The following is a 15662-nucleotide window of genomic DNA, read 5'->3' as shown; positions in this document are numbered from 1 at the left end:
GCCCGCACCTGCTCGCCCGTCCAGCATCACTACTCTGGACGGCTCTGACTTAGAATACGTAGACAACTACAAATACCTGGGTTTCTGGTTAGACTGTAAACTCTCCTTCCAGACTCGCATTAAAGCATCTCCAATCCAAAATTAAATCTAGAATCGGCTTCCTATATCGCAACAAAGCATCCTTCACTCATGCTGCCAAACATACCCTCGTAAAACTGAACATCCTACCGATCCTCGACTTCGGTGATGTCATCTATAAAATAGCCTCCAACACTCTACTCAACAAACTGGATGCAGTCTATCACAGTGCCATCCGTTTTGTCACCAAAGCCCCATACACTACCCACCATTGCGACCTGTACGCTCTCGTTGGTTGGCCATCGCTTCATACTCGTCGCCAAACCCACTGGCTACAGGTTATCTACAAGTCTCTGCTAGGTAAAGCCCTGCCTTATCTCAACTCACTGGTCACCATAGCAGCACCCACTCGTAGCACGCGCTCCAGCAGGTATATCTCACTGGTCACCCCCAAAAGCCAATTCCTCCTTTGGTCGTCTTTCCTTCCAGTTCTCTGCTGCCCATGACTGGAACGAATTGCAAAAATCTCTGAAGCTGGAGACTCACATCTCCCTCACTAGCTTTAAGCACCAGCTGTCATAGCAGTTTACAGATCATTGCACCTGTACTTAGTCTATCTGTAAACAGCCCATCTACCTACCTCATCCCCATACTGGTATTTATTTATTTATTTTGCTCCTTTGCACCCCAGTATCTCTACATGCACATTCATCTTCTGCCGATCTACCATTCCAGTGTTTAATTGCTATATTGTAATTACTTCGCCACCATGGCCTATTTATTTCCTTAACATAACTTACCTCATTTGCACTCACTGTATATAGATGTTTTGTTCTACTGTATTATTGACTGTATGTTTTGTTTATTCCATGTGTAACTCTGTGTTGTATGAGTCAAATTGCTATGCTTTATCTTGGCCAGGTCGCAGTTGCAAATGAAAACTTGTTCTCAACTAGCCTACCTGGTTAAATAAAGGTGAAATAAAAAAATTAAAATAAAACATGACTGTGTTTCTATATCCTGCCTTAGTATAGGCTCTTGAGATTAAATAGGCTATTATGTCATGCTCCTGTCACATAGCTATACTGTACAAACTCTTTTTTTTTTTAAATGGTTCCAAAAGGGTTCTTTGGCTGTCCCCATAGGAAACCCCTTTTTGGTTTCAGATAGAACCCTTTTGGGTTCCATGCAATGACATACATAAATCCTGGATTGCTGATTCTTCTGTATGTATTGGCTTTGAAGGCACCAGTCGGCCATATTGGCACTCCCTAGTAGCAGCAGTCATCCAATTACATGTTTAAAGTATACAATTACATTTATTTAAGTATTTTGTGTTGTAGTGGGGACAGCACCATTAGTACTCTCTAAAAAAAAGGAAAATGTTTTAATATATTTTTTTCATTTTGATCTTTATCTCACATAATATAAAAGTATGAATTAAGGTGTCTGTCATATAACCAACGTGTAAATTAATACATTCATTTCTATAGCATCCAATGATTTATTTATTTTATAATTGAGGAGTATTATGAAGGCTGCGCGGTGGCTTCAATTACAGCGCCCCCTGTCAGTCATCTAGGGTTTATACACATCATTGGTTCCATGTAGAACCCTGTGTTGAAAGTGTTCTACCTGGAACCCAAAACCGTTCTACATGGACCAAAAATGGTTATTTAAATGGTTATCCTATGGGGACAGCCGAAAACCCGTTTTAGGTTCTAGATAGCACCTTCTTTTTAAAAAAGGGAGAAAAAAGTGTACCCATCTGTCATAGGCGACCAGTCTATTTACATTCGAGCATGGTTGGCTATGGCTTTTGAATGGGCGATGGATAAACGGTAGTCTAATATTCGTCGTGTAGCGGGAATAAACCAGTCATATCAGGAAAGGAGAGACATGCCCTGAAATGTGATTATGATTTAGGCCTAAATAATAAAAGTAAAATAGATATGTTAGGCGACATTCTGCTATGCGATCTTCTTGGCAACGGTAAATGCATCAGTTTTATCATTAGACCTACGTTTTTATCAGCCTACCATTATTATAATTCCCGTGCACCAATCTTTGCTTGCAATACAATTGATCAACCAAAAAAAGCTGTGCATACGCATGGTCTGAGATTTGCGTGGAAATATCCATACTTTCCAGTCAGTTCAGCGGTGATAAGTGGAGAAAGTCAAAGTTGCTGGTCCATTATAATATTCTGAGATAGCAATTTTGCATATATAACAAGGCAGTTAGAAATGCTAATTTTCCCTGGTTGACACAGACATGCTCAGGAAAGTGATATCACAATTGAAGCCTTCTACGTGCCTTCTCGATACTTTCCTCACCACAAAACAGTTTTTAATTGCATATCTGAAGAAGTGCAAGCTATTGTTAATCACTCCACAGGCATTTTCCCACTGTACTAAAACCGCTATGGTGAAAATCCTTCTGATGAAAAGTAATCTAGATTATTCCGTTTTTAGCCATTTTCGGCCAATCTCCAACCTTGCATTCTTCAGCAAAATTCTGGAGAACTTGGTGTTCAAACAGCTAAATGAAAACTTTATTTCTGAAAAACTCCAATCTGGTTTTCATGCACACCACAGCACAGAGCCTTAGTTAAAGTGCTAAAGTATTTTAGAGCTAACACAGATGCCAACATGCTCTCTGTCCTTGTAATCTTAGATTTAAATGCTGCATTCGACACTGTTGACCATGATGTCCTTCGGGACAGACTGGAGAGGTGGGTTGGTCTCTCCTGTTCGGTTCTAAATTTGTTTAGGACCTATTTAACCAGTTGAGAGTTTTTTGTCACCCTTGGTGAACATAACTCAGAGAAAATACATATCATATGTGGAGTTCCACAAGGTTCGATTTTGGGTCTGGTACTGTTCGGTTTATATATGGTAAAAAACCTAGGTGTTATTTTTGGATTATCAACAAAATTTCGAATCACACATTAGGAATGTGATCAAAATAGTTTTCCACCCGAGGAACATTTCCAAGGTACAGCCTTTTCTCTGATACAGAGAGACTCATCCACGCTTTTATTAGAAGCAGGCTTGACTACTGTAATGCTCTCCTGTCTGGTCTTCCCAAGAAAGCCATTGGTCAACTGCTAAACATACAGAATGCTGCAGCACGGGTACTGAACAAGACCAGACGGAGAGCACACATTACACCAGGTCTCTGCACTGGCTGCATGTGAGTTTTATAATTCATTTTAAGATGATTCTATTGGTTTCATCATCCACACATGTCAGACATGCTTTTAAGTTATTTACCCAGTAGGGTAGGTCCCTCAGGTCCCCTGGTACTGGCCTTTTAACTATCCAAAAGCCTAGGACCAAGAGGCATGGAGAGGCAGCCTTTAGTTAGTATTCCCCCAGGCTCTGGAATAGCCTGCCAGAGAACCTGAGGGTGGTTGAAACTGTGGACATATTTAAAAGAGATCTCAAAACACATATTTGTTTGCTTTTCCTTAGATAGTTTTTTAGTTGTTCAGTTCTTTTTTAATCTTATGTTTGTTGTGTAGTAAATATTTAAGCTTTTATTTTCATAGTTTTTTTCATGTAAAGCACATTGCATTCCATTCCATGTCTGAAATGTGCTGTCTAAATAAAGCTTTGGTTTGATTTGATAAATACCAAGCTTTTCAGGAAAACTGGTGCACGCAAAGTCTGTATTTTTTTGTGCACACACACTTTTGTTAAATGAGGCTCCAGGGTGCATATGTCAACCGCTATGAACTGATGAAGCTTGACTGACCCCACTGAACCATCTAAATTATTGGTCAATTTGCCATCAGCCTCACGTGAATTGCACATGGAAAAACTGACATGCTTTTCTTCTGTTGATTAAAAAAACAACTCAGAAACCAATTTTAACAGGATAGGTGAGAAGTGTAGTGAGCATTATGTACCATATTACTCTCCAGTCAAGGGTAGGCAGGTAGCCGAGTGGTTAGAGCGTTGGGCCAGCAACCGGAAGATTGCTGGATCGAATCCCCGAGTTGATAAGGTAGCAATCTGTCGTTCTGAACAACTCGATTAACATCGGCTTTATATTGCCCGATGCAAATAAAAGTAATATCTACGTTATGAAACCCAAATAATTTATTTTTAAAATTTTTAACCCAAATAAAATGTGACACGCGACTACGTCAGTGCACCGCACTGAGGAGGTTGCGAAGAAACAACGTTCGGGGAATATTTTGATAGCATAGCCTCTCGACTCTAGTGTAACCGAACCGCTAGCTACTTAACTTTGGAGACCGTTTAGTTGACTGAGATAGCAAAATCGCTACAATTATGAAACTACTTTGTCATTAGCTAGTTTAAGTTTGTTTGAGAAATGTTCAAGTTCATTTACATGAATCGTTAGCTAAACCCACTAACGTGGGCTAGCTACCAGCTACATAGCAAGCTTTATCTTGCCGAATCGCTCTTATCTTTCTGACTAAGCTTGTTTCGTTGGCTCATCATAGCAAGGATTCATTGCTGTGTTGCCTAACTTTCCTGTAAATCACATTATTTTCCCTACTAACGCTGCTGCGGACAGTACAGACGCAGGCCTTTGATTGGAAACAATGAGCTCGGATAGAGGAGACAGCCAACGACGGCTAGCTAACAATTTGGCTACTACTGTAGTAGCTTGTATTGGAGGCGAACTGAAGTCGCAGATTGTTGGGGTAGCTACTGTAATGGCCTTGTAAGTTAAGATATATTTCTCCATCCTGTAGACTACCGGTCCCATCATAACGTACCAAACTAAGAAAAGGAAGACCAATAGCTAGCTAACGTTAGCAAATGTTGAAATACACTTCACTTTGTTTAGCTATTATGTTAACTGCTTGCTTGCTGTCAGCCTTACCGGTTAGCCAGTGCACTTGGCTACTGTTAATCGTTTGCTAGATAGTTTGTGGTGGATCGGTTAACTAAATAAACCCCACATAACTAACATTATTCGTTCATTTAGTTATCAAATTAACGCCAACATAACATTTCTCAGAATGTCCCGTTAACCAACTAGTAGCTAGCTAGCACTAGCCAAGGCATGTTGGCTAGCTACAGTATCCAGCTGGTCGCTAGCTTACTGGCAGGTACGTTAGATGACTTGAAGTTAGTTACCACTGATACTGTATTGTCAACTCTATTGCACTTGCCGGTGAATGTTTTTAAGAGTCAAACAAGGAAGGACTAGCTCGCCAAGTTATGTATGTGACACTAATGTAATTGTCAGGAGATAATATCCACTACCAATTGTGCGAGCTGCTTTTCAAAGATGGCAACAAAGCGTACTAACGTTATGCTACTGCTACGGTCAGCTAGCTAGCAAGGTTATCCAATAAAAGTGGGACAGTTTTAGTCAGTTGGTTAGCTAGCTACGCCATATTGAAATACAGGGCTGCCAGCAAACATGAAAGTGCAAACTGAAACCTGCAACCCATCCAAGGTCCCACAAAACGACATGTCAGACAAAAGGGACAGCCACCACAGTCATGTTTTTTCTCTCAACCAAGACTGTCGGAGTGAACTGTGTTCAGGATCTCAGCAGCAGAAAGTTCACCTTGTATCATCATCAGACTCAAAGTGGCACAGCACTCAATGCAGCAGGCTAGTCACTGAAGGACTCAGCAACGGAACCTCCCTGGAGAATGTAAATGTTCTTTCCCACGGTAGTTCTACCAATGATTTTGCACTAAGACATGGGGTGCCTGAAATTTCAAATGACCTGTCATTACCTGAGGTCTACATACCTACCACAGTTAGAGTTGAAGAAGACCTTAGCTATGAGTTACAGCAGGCCTATAGGATATTTCACGGGTTTCTCCTGGAAAAGCACAAAGGCATTACGACTCCATTCTTGCACCCCATCGGCTTCAAGGACCACACTGACAGGGCCGAGGGTCAACTTAAGCAGTTCATGTGTTTCAGAAGGATGGAGGAGAAGTTTGTTAGCCGGGAGTATGAAACCATCACAGAGTTTGTGGCAGACTTCAGGCTGATGTTAGAGAACTGCTACAGGCACCATGGGGTCGACCACTGGATTTCTAAACAGGCGCAGAAATTGGAAATTATGCTTGAGCAGAAGTTGACACTGCTGTCAAGGTAAGAAAGTGCAAACCTTGCATACATACACTACCGTTCAAAAGTTTGGGGTCACTTAGAAATGCCCTTGTTTTTTATTTTTTAGAAACACTTTTTTTGTCCATTAAAATTTCAATGATGGCCTAGGAACAGTGGGTTAACTGCCCTGTTCAGGGGTAGAACAACAGATTTGTACCTTGTCAGCTCGGGGATTTGAACTTGCAACATTTCAGTTACTAGTCCAACACTCTAACCTACGCTATTGTAGCTGGAAACGGCAGATTTCTTATGGAAAATCTACATAGGCCCATTATCAGCAACCACTCCTGTGTTCCAATGGCACGTTGTGTTAGCTAATCAAAGTTTTATCGTTTTAAAAGGCGAATTGATCATTAGAAAACTCTTTATCAATTATGTTAGCACAGCTGAAAACTGTTGTTCTGATTAAATAATCAATAAAACTGGCCTTCTTTAGACTAGTTGAGTATCTGGGGCATCAGCATTTGTGGGTTTGATTACAGGCTCATTCACACTGGGATGAAATAAGTAAAAGCTGAAATAAATCATTCCCTCTACTATTATTCTTGACATTTCACATTCTTAAAATGAAGTGGTGATCCTAACTGACCTAAATCAGGGAATCTTTTCTAGGATTAAACGTCAGGAATTGTGAAAAATTGAGTTTAAATGTATTTGGTTAAGGTGTATGTAAACTTCTGACTTCAACTGTAGATATTCCATAAAAAGTTTCCAGCTAGAATAGTCATTGACAACATTAACAATGTCTACACTGCATTTCTGATCAATTTGATGTTATTTTAATGGACAAATAATGTGCTTTTCTTTAAAAAACAGGGACATTTGAAAGTGACCCCAAACTTTTGGAAAATGGTGTACATTCATTACAAAGCCTACATATTGTACATGGGCTACATTCATTCACACTTAACACACATTCAATGATATTGATTTGCTGCTATAGTAGTAACAAAAAAACAACACTTATTTTATTACATAATTTAACCTTTGACATCAGTAGTGTTTGTTTGATCCATGACCCATGAAACTACTGAGACCCTAACACTATGATGCTCTGTTTCTATCAACCTGCCCAACCAGGACGCTGCGAGAGAAGACCACTCTGGCAGTGACCTCCAAGGGTCGTTTCGGGACAGAGGATGAGAGGGGGCCTGTGGGCACCTCAACCAGACGGAGGTCCGTGCCTCGCAGCCTGGCAACTATAACAGTGGGGGGAAATGAGTCCATCATGATCCAGGCACTCAGGCTGGAGGAGCAGCAGAAAGCCAAGGAAGAGAAGAGGTTAGATATGGATGAAATGTAATGCTCCAGTGCCCGAGGCTAAGGCCTGGTCAGGCAGATGTTGGGTTTTCTATGTCCCGATTCCCTCCACGGTCAAAATAAAAACAAACAAATTCCATAGACTACTTAATCCAATGACACTATACATACAGGATTACAAAAACAAGTTTTATAATATTTCATTCTAATTCCGTGTATGACTATATCAAAGATGTGGCTGTGATTGTTAGACTCAGTTTTTAGTAGTTCCATTTGATTTCAAAAACTTTGAGCACACTCCTTCCATACATATTAGACCATGGTAGAAGTGTTCGGAAAGTACATTTTTGGACCTGAATGCCAAAACATTTAGGAGATTGAGGTGCTCAAAGTGGATCTATTTGGCATATCCTACCATTGAGACATCCATGTCTTCATCACTGGGAAATATAAACGGTTGAGTTTGGTGTCATTTAAAAGCTTACGAACACGCATGCCAGATTATTTGATCATTTCTTGAAAAGTGAACTTTAATTTTCACATGTTGAGAAAAAGGGGGTAAAATTAAAAATAAATAAAAAAGAAAGTAGCTTTTTGGACCTGAATGCCAAAACATTTAGGAGATACAGGTGCTCAAAGTTGGCACATTTTGCATATCCTACTATGAAACATCTGTCTTCACTGGAAAAAATACAAGGTTGAGTTTGATATCATTTAAAAGCTTACGAACAGGGTTGTCAAACTATTGTATAGAATGTTTTGTTCAAATCAAAAGTGGTGCAGTCAGAAAGTGATTGAAATGAAATGGAATGACCCATATCTGCTTCATCAACTCATCCTTCATTTCTGATTTTAGGCAGCGGGAGCTGGAGAAGAAGGAGGCGGAGGAAAGCTCAGCCAAGGAAGTAGAGGAGTGGGAGCGCAGTCTTCTCTCCCAGGTGGCCCAGAATCCCGTGAAAACCTTGTGGGAACTCCCTGCCATCGGCCACTTCCTCTGCCTGGCCCAGGCAGCTCTCAACCTCCCAGAGATAGTGTTCTTTGAGCTGGAGCGGTGTCTTCTGATGCCTCGCTGCAGCGTCTTCCTCTCCAAGATCATGAGTTCACTTCTCTGCCAGCCCCAGAGGAGAGGGATGCTCCACCGCCGCCCAGCCCTCACATACCGCCGCTGGGAGTCCGAGCTGCGTCAGAGAGTGCAGGGCTGGTACTATGCTATGGGTACAGCGGAGGATCAGGGCTGGATGGCTGAGCAGCTCGGCCTCTCCCATCAGTTCTTCAGGACGACTGGGGAGGTTAGTCCCCTGGAGGAGAACCCCTTCCATCTCTTACCCTTCATTCAGCGTGTGTGGCTGCTCAAAGGCCTGTGTGACAATGTGTATGAGACCCAGAAGGATGTGCAGGACGCTGTGCTGGGCCAGCCCATCCACGAGTGCCGCGAGTCCATCCTGGGCTATGACGGGAATGAGAACGCCTATATCCACTTCCCGCATTTCTGCGGGGCGGACCTGCGTATCTACTGCCAGAGTGCCAGCATGCCCCCGGACTTCCCCTTTCCAGCTGTCTGGGTCAGACGGGTGGAGCCTGATGAGGGAATATCAGAGGACTCGGACGAGCAGAAGGACTCTGAGCATCTGGTTTCCATGGAGACGGAGGACTATGAGGAGAAACCTGGTTCTGACAGAATGAGTGGTGGTAGGATTAAAGGGGAGAATGGGGGCACAAGCAGGGGTGGGCAGTTTCACACGTGGGGAATGGAGGATGAGGACTCTTCTGTTTCTGTAGAGGATGGTGATAAGGAGGACTATAAGCTTCAACAGAACAGACACACTGGCTCTTCTACTCCCTCCTCACATATCAAGGACTTTGTGGGCAGAGGGTGTGTGAAGAAAAAGCCACAGGAAGTGGAATATAGGCCTGATAGACTCCAGGTGAAACAGGAAGAGGGGTCGGACTCATCCTCCTCTGGGTCATCCTCAGAGTCATGTAAGACGCGTCTCAGTGTGGGGGAACACAGCTATACGGGCAAGTTCCCTGCTCTCCCTGGTGAGATAACAGGTAGGCCTAGTGTGGCTGTACCAATGAGACAGACTGATGTTAAAGTCGACGGGGACAAACTCACTGAGGGGCTGAGGCCATGTCCAAGATGTGTCTCCAGAATGGGGGCAAAGTCAGAGGACAATCATCGCTGCCGTTGTGCCAAGAACAAGGCATCAACAACCTCAGCTTCTGGGGCTGGCCACACCCGCAAGGTGAACTTGACAGAGGATAACATGGACAGGATTCGGGCCAAGAAAAGGAAAAAAAAGAGGGAGGTACGTGCAGCAGGTGGACAGCGCAGACCAGACAGGACCCGACTCTGCAAGGCCAAGGCAGCTAAATCCACCCTCCAGAGAGTTGCTACCAACATCAAGAAAAAGGACAAGAGAAAAAAACGCAAAATGGGTGGGTAAAATAACTTTCTGCTTTGCACATTACTCCTGTCTTCCTACATCAAGCTTTACAACAAATAGTTGTTTGGCCAAATTATGTAAAACCCGTCAAGAGACTGTTTGTTTAAAATGAATTCAAATGCTTTGGCTGATTGATGTCTTAATTACTCAGTAACATAATATTATTTCTCAGCAGGAAAAAAGCTGTCTTCAAAGAAGAAACCTCAACTCCCAGTTGAACACGGATTTAGGGTAAGCCTCACAGTTTTTCACAAGTTTTTGTTGTTGTATTGTTTTAATGCAAAATACGGAATAGGAATTAATATGCTATTTGAATCCATGCATGCTGATTTGTCTTTCTCCTTCTCTTCCCCATCTGCCTCTCTACGCTCTTAATCCAGTTGGTGTGCACCAGTCTAGAGGAGCTGAGGGAACTCATCAGCAGGACAGAGGATGAGCTGGATGAGCTGGAGAGCACCAAAAAGAGATCTGTTAGTAAAGTAATAAATATTTTTTTTTAATTGTATTTTGGTTTGACTATACCGTGTCAAAAAAGCATTATTTACAGAAACAACGTTTACACACTGTATGGGTGGATTACATCGATACAATGTAAAAAAAAAAAAAAAATTTTTTTTTAAAAATGAATGATGGAGGGAACACATTTCTATAGCTTGTCTACTATGGGAGTATACGGCATCGAGAATAAGAGGGGGAATACGAACTACAGTGGTTAATGCTTTCAAGCATTGGGTTTGTTTATTCTTGACGTCATGTGTTTTAATGGTTTAACAGGAAAGGTGGTATTTCAGGAGAGAAGCCGTGAAAGACCTGCACATCACTCTCATAAGGCTGCTCAACGAGCTCTCCCCATGGGAACCCAAACTGGTCAAGGCTTTCCATAGGAACAGGTAAGGCACTTGCCTGAAGGCAGTTATATTAACCTAAAAGCTGTGTCCGGCAAAAACACATAACTGTCTCCCCGATGCCTGTTATGTCATCTGTCCCCACAGGCTACGTTTAAAAAAGGATTATGATGACTTCAAAAAGCACCCCGACTGTGACAACTTTGTCAGAGAGGAGTGGGTGGCAGAGGATGTGGACAGAAGCACAGGTGACGACACTAGACTGACTGAAGAGGAGGAACTGCAACAGCAGGACCAGACAGTTCAGAGAATTCTGTGGACAGGAGGTAAATTGTGCTTTATTTGTTGCTACAACTGAATAATAAATCACAGGAGCAGCATATACTAAGGAGGTAGTGTGTTTAACCTGCACCCTCTTGGTTAGGTCGTTATTGTAATAGAGAATGTGTTCTTAATAATTGATCTAGTTAAATGTTAAATATGCATTGAAACCACATCATACAAATTGTCAGGGCATTTTAGAATTAATACGTTGTACTTTTTGTTGTTGTTGTTTTTTTGCAGAGGCATTGAGAGGCAGCTTCACCGTGGTAACCAGACAAGAGATGTTGACCTTGGATGAGCATAGACCGTCCACTCGGGGCTTGAAGCGCCTGCACAGCGGTATAGACGAGGACCCAAGTCCCATTAAGAGAGGCAGGATTGGCAGTAACGAGATGACAACTTCTCCTGAAGGATCAGAAATGGAAAACCGACCCAGGGAAACAAATCCAGCAGCACAGCTGGCTGGAGAGACAAGCCCAGTTGTTGTAACACCTATGGCTGGTTTCCAAAGGGCCTACAAGCCTGTTCAACTACATACCCTGCTGGCTAAGAGTGTAGGGAATAAAGTGACCTTAATACATCATCAGCCTGGTACAGGTGTTATCTGCCATGTTGGTCAGGCACAAAGCAAGGACTGTGCTTCTTCCATGCAAGCTACCAAACTTCAACCTTCTTTACCACAAAGCTCTCGATACCTACCACGACCAACAACACCAACATCTAAACACTCACAGACAGTCCATACCACGCCCATACCAAAGAGCCCCATACAGGTTGTATACAAGATACATGAGGGCATGGGTCTGGTCAGGAAAGATGGGAGCCCTGTGAAAATCGAAGTACAGCCAATCCTGGACCAGAAAACAGGGAATAAGATAATGCAACGAGTGGTCATCCTGCCATCGAACATGCTCATTCAAAAGTCGGAGGATAAAAGTCTGCCCCAGCAACTAAGGACTCTCCAGGTCCCAGCCTTCAAAGATTCCACTCCACAGTCACAAAGCTCTGGGTTCACCATGCCTCAACGTCATGACAACCGGATCCTAACACCCTCAACTACCATCTCTCCTAGGTTGCAGACATCTCAAACTCCAGGTTACAAGGTTGTCCAACTCCCTAGTTGCAAAGCAAGTAGCACTACCCAAAATGTTATACCAAATAGATCCAACCCCGTCAGTGCGGCATCTACTGATTCAAGCAAACCTCCGGACCGTAAACAAGAGCTGAAGACTGTGTGCATCAGGGACTCGCAGTCCATTCTAGTCACCACTAGGGGGGGCAACACTGGTGTTGTCAAGGTGCAGTCATCTGACCAGAGTAGACCTGGTTCGATACCTGCCAGCCCTGTCATCACCATCTCTCCACAGTTCAAAGCCTTCCTCGTGTCCAAGACGTTTCCACCTGCTGCCACTACAGTCCCTGTAGTCACCAGCTCACCTGTAGCCCAGTCGCGATCAGGACCTTCACTGTTACGGTCTTCAACTGTCACAAGTTCAACAACTACACGCCAGTCTCCGATCACTGCTGTCATTCCAATGGCCACAAGTCAGACCGCGAGTTCTGATGTTAACGTTGCTGTAAACCAGGGCTGCACTGTTTCATCTACACTTGCTGTTAACGCACAGCTACTTAAAAGCATTGTCACTGTACCTGGTAAACCAGCAGGTGCCACCCAGACGTCTCTGGTCCAGTGTGTCAACAAACCTGTTCTGAAAAGGGTAGGTCCAGATGAAAAGGGTAGGCCCCCCCCATTCACAAAGTTCATCCTGGTCTCTCCCTCCTCAAACATCAAGTCTGTGGCTGCAACCAAAGTCACTTCCACCACGGCTCCCTCTGCTCTTCCAGGTCAAAGTTTCATGTTTATCAGCCAATCACCATCTACAGGTAATCCAAAACCGGCATCATCAGTGTCTGGACCCACCACACAATCCCCGACCATGTCGATACCCACTGAAGCAATGAAGATCGGACTCAACCTCGGTCAAGCTATTGGCAGCGCTAACTTCAGAGCTTTGAATAAGGTCCAGAGCATCAATCTGCTTCCAGGTTCTCAGATAAGGCTACCACAGCAGGCAAACCTTTGCAGGCCAGTTAGTGCACTCGCACAATCTACTTTAAAAAAAACATTTGTATCCGCCTCAAAGTCAGGCCTTCTTGCAACCCCATCGTCTCATATTGTCACTAGCACTGCACATTTGCCGTCCTCCACACTGCTGACTGGATCTCAACTACAAGGCATCCCTTCATCCTCTGTGATCCCCAATCGAATCAAGGTAGCTGGGCAGCCAGGGTCTTCTATAATCAGAGGTTTGATCTCCAGCAACACACCAATGTCAGTCACTACACCGCTAAGCCCTGTCAAAACATCCCTCACATCACCGGCGCAGGTTTCTCAGTCTCAGAACTCTGTCGGTGTCGCCACACCTGCTCAGATGCTAAGCACTCCACAGTCTCCAACTGCCCCTATATCCACTCAGCAGTCCTCTCCAGTACAGCCAGCTGGTAATACCAATCCTGTCTCCAGCACCATCACCACTTTGCAACAAAAGATTGTCATCAACACCACTGCTACTCTTGCAGGCGGCACGCAGATTCTCCTCAACAACACCCGCTTTGTTGTTCCTCCTCAAGGCCTTGGGCCTGGCCAGCATGTCCTCATAATCTCCAGCCCTGCCGTGCCTGTGGCAGCTCCTAGTCCCAGGGGAGCGATCCCAGCCACCGGTGTACCACAAGGGCCAATGTTACCTGGGCTAGCCCTACCTGCACAAAGCCCCAGAATGGCCAGACCACCCGGGACACACCAGCCTCAACAAGCAGCACTTAGATCCCCAACCCTGGCAGCACCATCCACTGTGAAAGTTGGACCCTCTATCCCTGTCTCTTTCACTGTCCCTCGCCAGATGGTGGCTGTTCGAGCCTCACTATCGCCCACCAGCACCACCAACAGTTCTCCACAGGTTTCACACTGGCTTCCTGCTCCGGCCACCATACACACTCATGTGGTTGCAGCTCCACATTTAACTCAACCTGAAGGGATGGGCGGCTTCTCACTCTCTTCCCTGCCAGGAAGTCCCAGCGCAGCTCAAATGGCAGGAGTTGCACAGAGCCCATCAAAACAGCTCCCTTTGCACACAGCACTTGGTGTCAACACACCACTCAAAGCACAGCAGCTAATGTCATTCATGCAACCTATGGGAGTAGTCTCCAGGACACAGGTGCTGCCGGCGGTAGCTGTTCCCCCAATAGGGAGCACTGTCTCCAGGATGCAGACTCTACCCGTGGCAACCATACCATCCATCGGGAGTGCTTTCAGTAGCAAACAGGCGTCTCCTGTGGCAACTGTGTCTCCATCCAACTGCACTATAATCATGACACCAGCACAACCTATCAGGACGGTAATGTCGGCAGAGACTATCCGCATGCCCACTGTTTTATCCAATCCTCAGCAGCAGCAAATACTGGGCCTGGGCAAGCCCCCTTTGCAGCCTTTACAGGCGCCTGCATCAGCAGTGCAAACAACTAGCCCCACCACCAAGCTACTAGTGAGTCCTGATGGTGCCGTTTTAAATTTGGCTAGAGGCCCTACCACCATCACAGGCCTGCCAGAGATGGCTAACAAGTCTTTGGCTGCGTTGGTTGTTACTCCTAACTCCACTGGGAGAGTGCCGTTGCCTAGCGCAAATCCTGCCAATCCCTTAATGCCTACACAGGCTGAGTGAAGTGGACCTATCAAATGAAAGACAGAGTTTGAAAGCCAGTACCAGTGTGATGTGATGAAGCAGACACATATTCCAGATAACTTTGTCTTCTGGACTGCTTAGAACATTCTAGAATGTTTTTGGTAGAAGGTGGGGGGGGGTTGGTTGAGAAACTGCCTGGTTGAGCTGCATTTTTACTTTGCATATCTGAGTGTGTTTTAAGCAATGCTATAGTTGACTCAGTTTGCTCAAGAAATGTAGGTGGAAATGTATTTGTGATGGTTTTCTATTTCTTTAAGCTAACAGCATTTTGGGGTTGCCTTCTCACAAAGTTTAAATGTGAATTTGGACATTTTTAGTTTTTTAAAAACCTTTTCAAGGCCAGTAATACATATGTTGTAAATTGCTAGGATTGCAGGGTAGAGCAAATGGATTTGAATGTGATGGTAATACTTTTCATTGACATTGAATATAATTCTGAAATTATATCCATTTTAATTCCTTAGATTGGAACAGCACTTGTTTTATTCTGTCTACCAGACTCTTAGGACTTTCCCCCAGACCTATTGTAGTATGTTCTTCAGATGTGTGTTGCCTACTCAAGAGGCAGGTCAGTGTCCAAATGTAATTACATTGGTTCTCTTCCATTTCCAGCAACTATTTGGGACAAAATAGCATTTTACATGATTGAAGTGCAACTTCTAAATGATTTGTCGAAGCCCATATAAAACATTTTGGAAGTTATATTTATTTATTTTTCCTATCATAGATTCCTCAAAATATTTAGCAGGTACATTGTCATTGGATAACTGTGGACATTTCTGCATGGAAATAAATGGTGCGACTGTCCTCCATAAGAGTTTTGTGGTGTTCATGTGAATTAGGCACTTG

At 43.9% G+C, this 15662-nt stretch overlaps 1 protein-coding gene across 3 annotated transcripts; it reads left to right on the top strand.

Annotated features, from left to right (window-relative positions):
- Positions 1 to 4042: 4042 nt before the first annotated feature.
- LOC115105976 (uncharacterized bromodomain-containing protein 10-like) lies at positions 4043 to 15628 on the top strand. Of its 3 annotated transcripts, none has more exons than XM_029628537.2 (8): positions 4043 to 6179; positions 7278 to 7478; positions 8314 to 9896; positions 10080 to 10135; positions 10285 to 10383; positions 10679 to 10794; positions 10897 to 11075; positions 11314 to 15628. In XM_029628537.2, the coding sequence occupies exons 1-8, from the start codon at positions 5488 to 5490 to the stop codon at positions 14790 to 14792; spliced, it is 6405 nt and encodes a 2134-aa protein (XP_029484397.2). In that variant the 5' UTR covers positions 4043 to 5487; the 3' UTR covers positions 14793 to 15628. The 3 variants fall into 3 exon arrangements, with proteins under 3 accessions (XP_029484397.2, XP_029484406.2, XP_029484387.2); XM_029628546.2 differs by having other exon boundaries at positions 10077 to 10135; positions 10285 to 10374; XM_029628527.2 differs by having other exon boundaries at positions 10077 to 10135.
- The last annotated feature ends 34 nt before the right edge of the window (positions 15629 to 15662 follow it).

The sequence above is a fragment of the Oncorhynchus nerka genome, linkage group LG4 (genome assembly GCF_034236695.1).
Source record: "Oncorhynchus nerka isolate Pitt River linkage group LG4, Oner_Uvic_2.0, whole genome shotgun sequence".
NCBI classification, from domain to species: Eukaryota; Metazoa; Chordata; class Actinopteri; order Salmoniformes; family Salmonidae; genus Oncorhynchus; species Oncorhynchus nerka.
Note: the sequence above shows the minus strand (reverse complement) of the source record. Positions and strands in the feature narration are given on the sequence as shown.

What these genes read in the sequence shown, in the direction of transcription:
- LOC115105976 (XM_029628527.2), top strand. Translation starts at nt 5,488, where the DNA reads ATGAAAGTGCAAACTGAAACCTGCAACCCATCCAAGGTCCCACAAAAC. An exon ending in AAAGCCAAGGAAGAGAAGAG is followed by an intron (nt 7,479 to 8,313) that starts GTTAGATATGGA and finishes TTCTGATTTTAG; the next exon opens with GCAGCGGGAGCTGGAGAAGA. An exon ending in AAGGCTTTCCATAGGAACAG is followed by an intron (nt 10,795 to 10,896) that starts GTAAGGCACTTG and finishes CTGTCCCCACAG; the next exon opens with GCTACGTTTAAAAAAGGATT.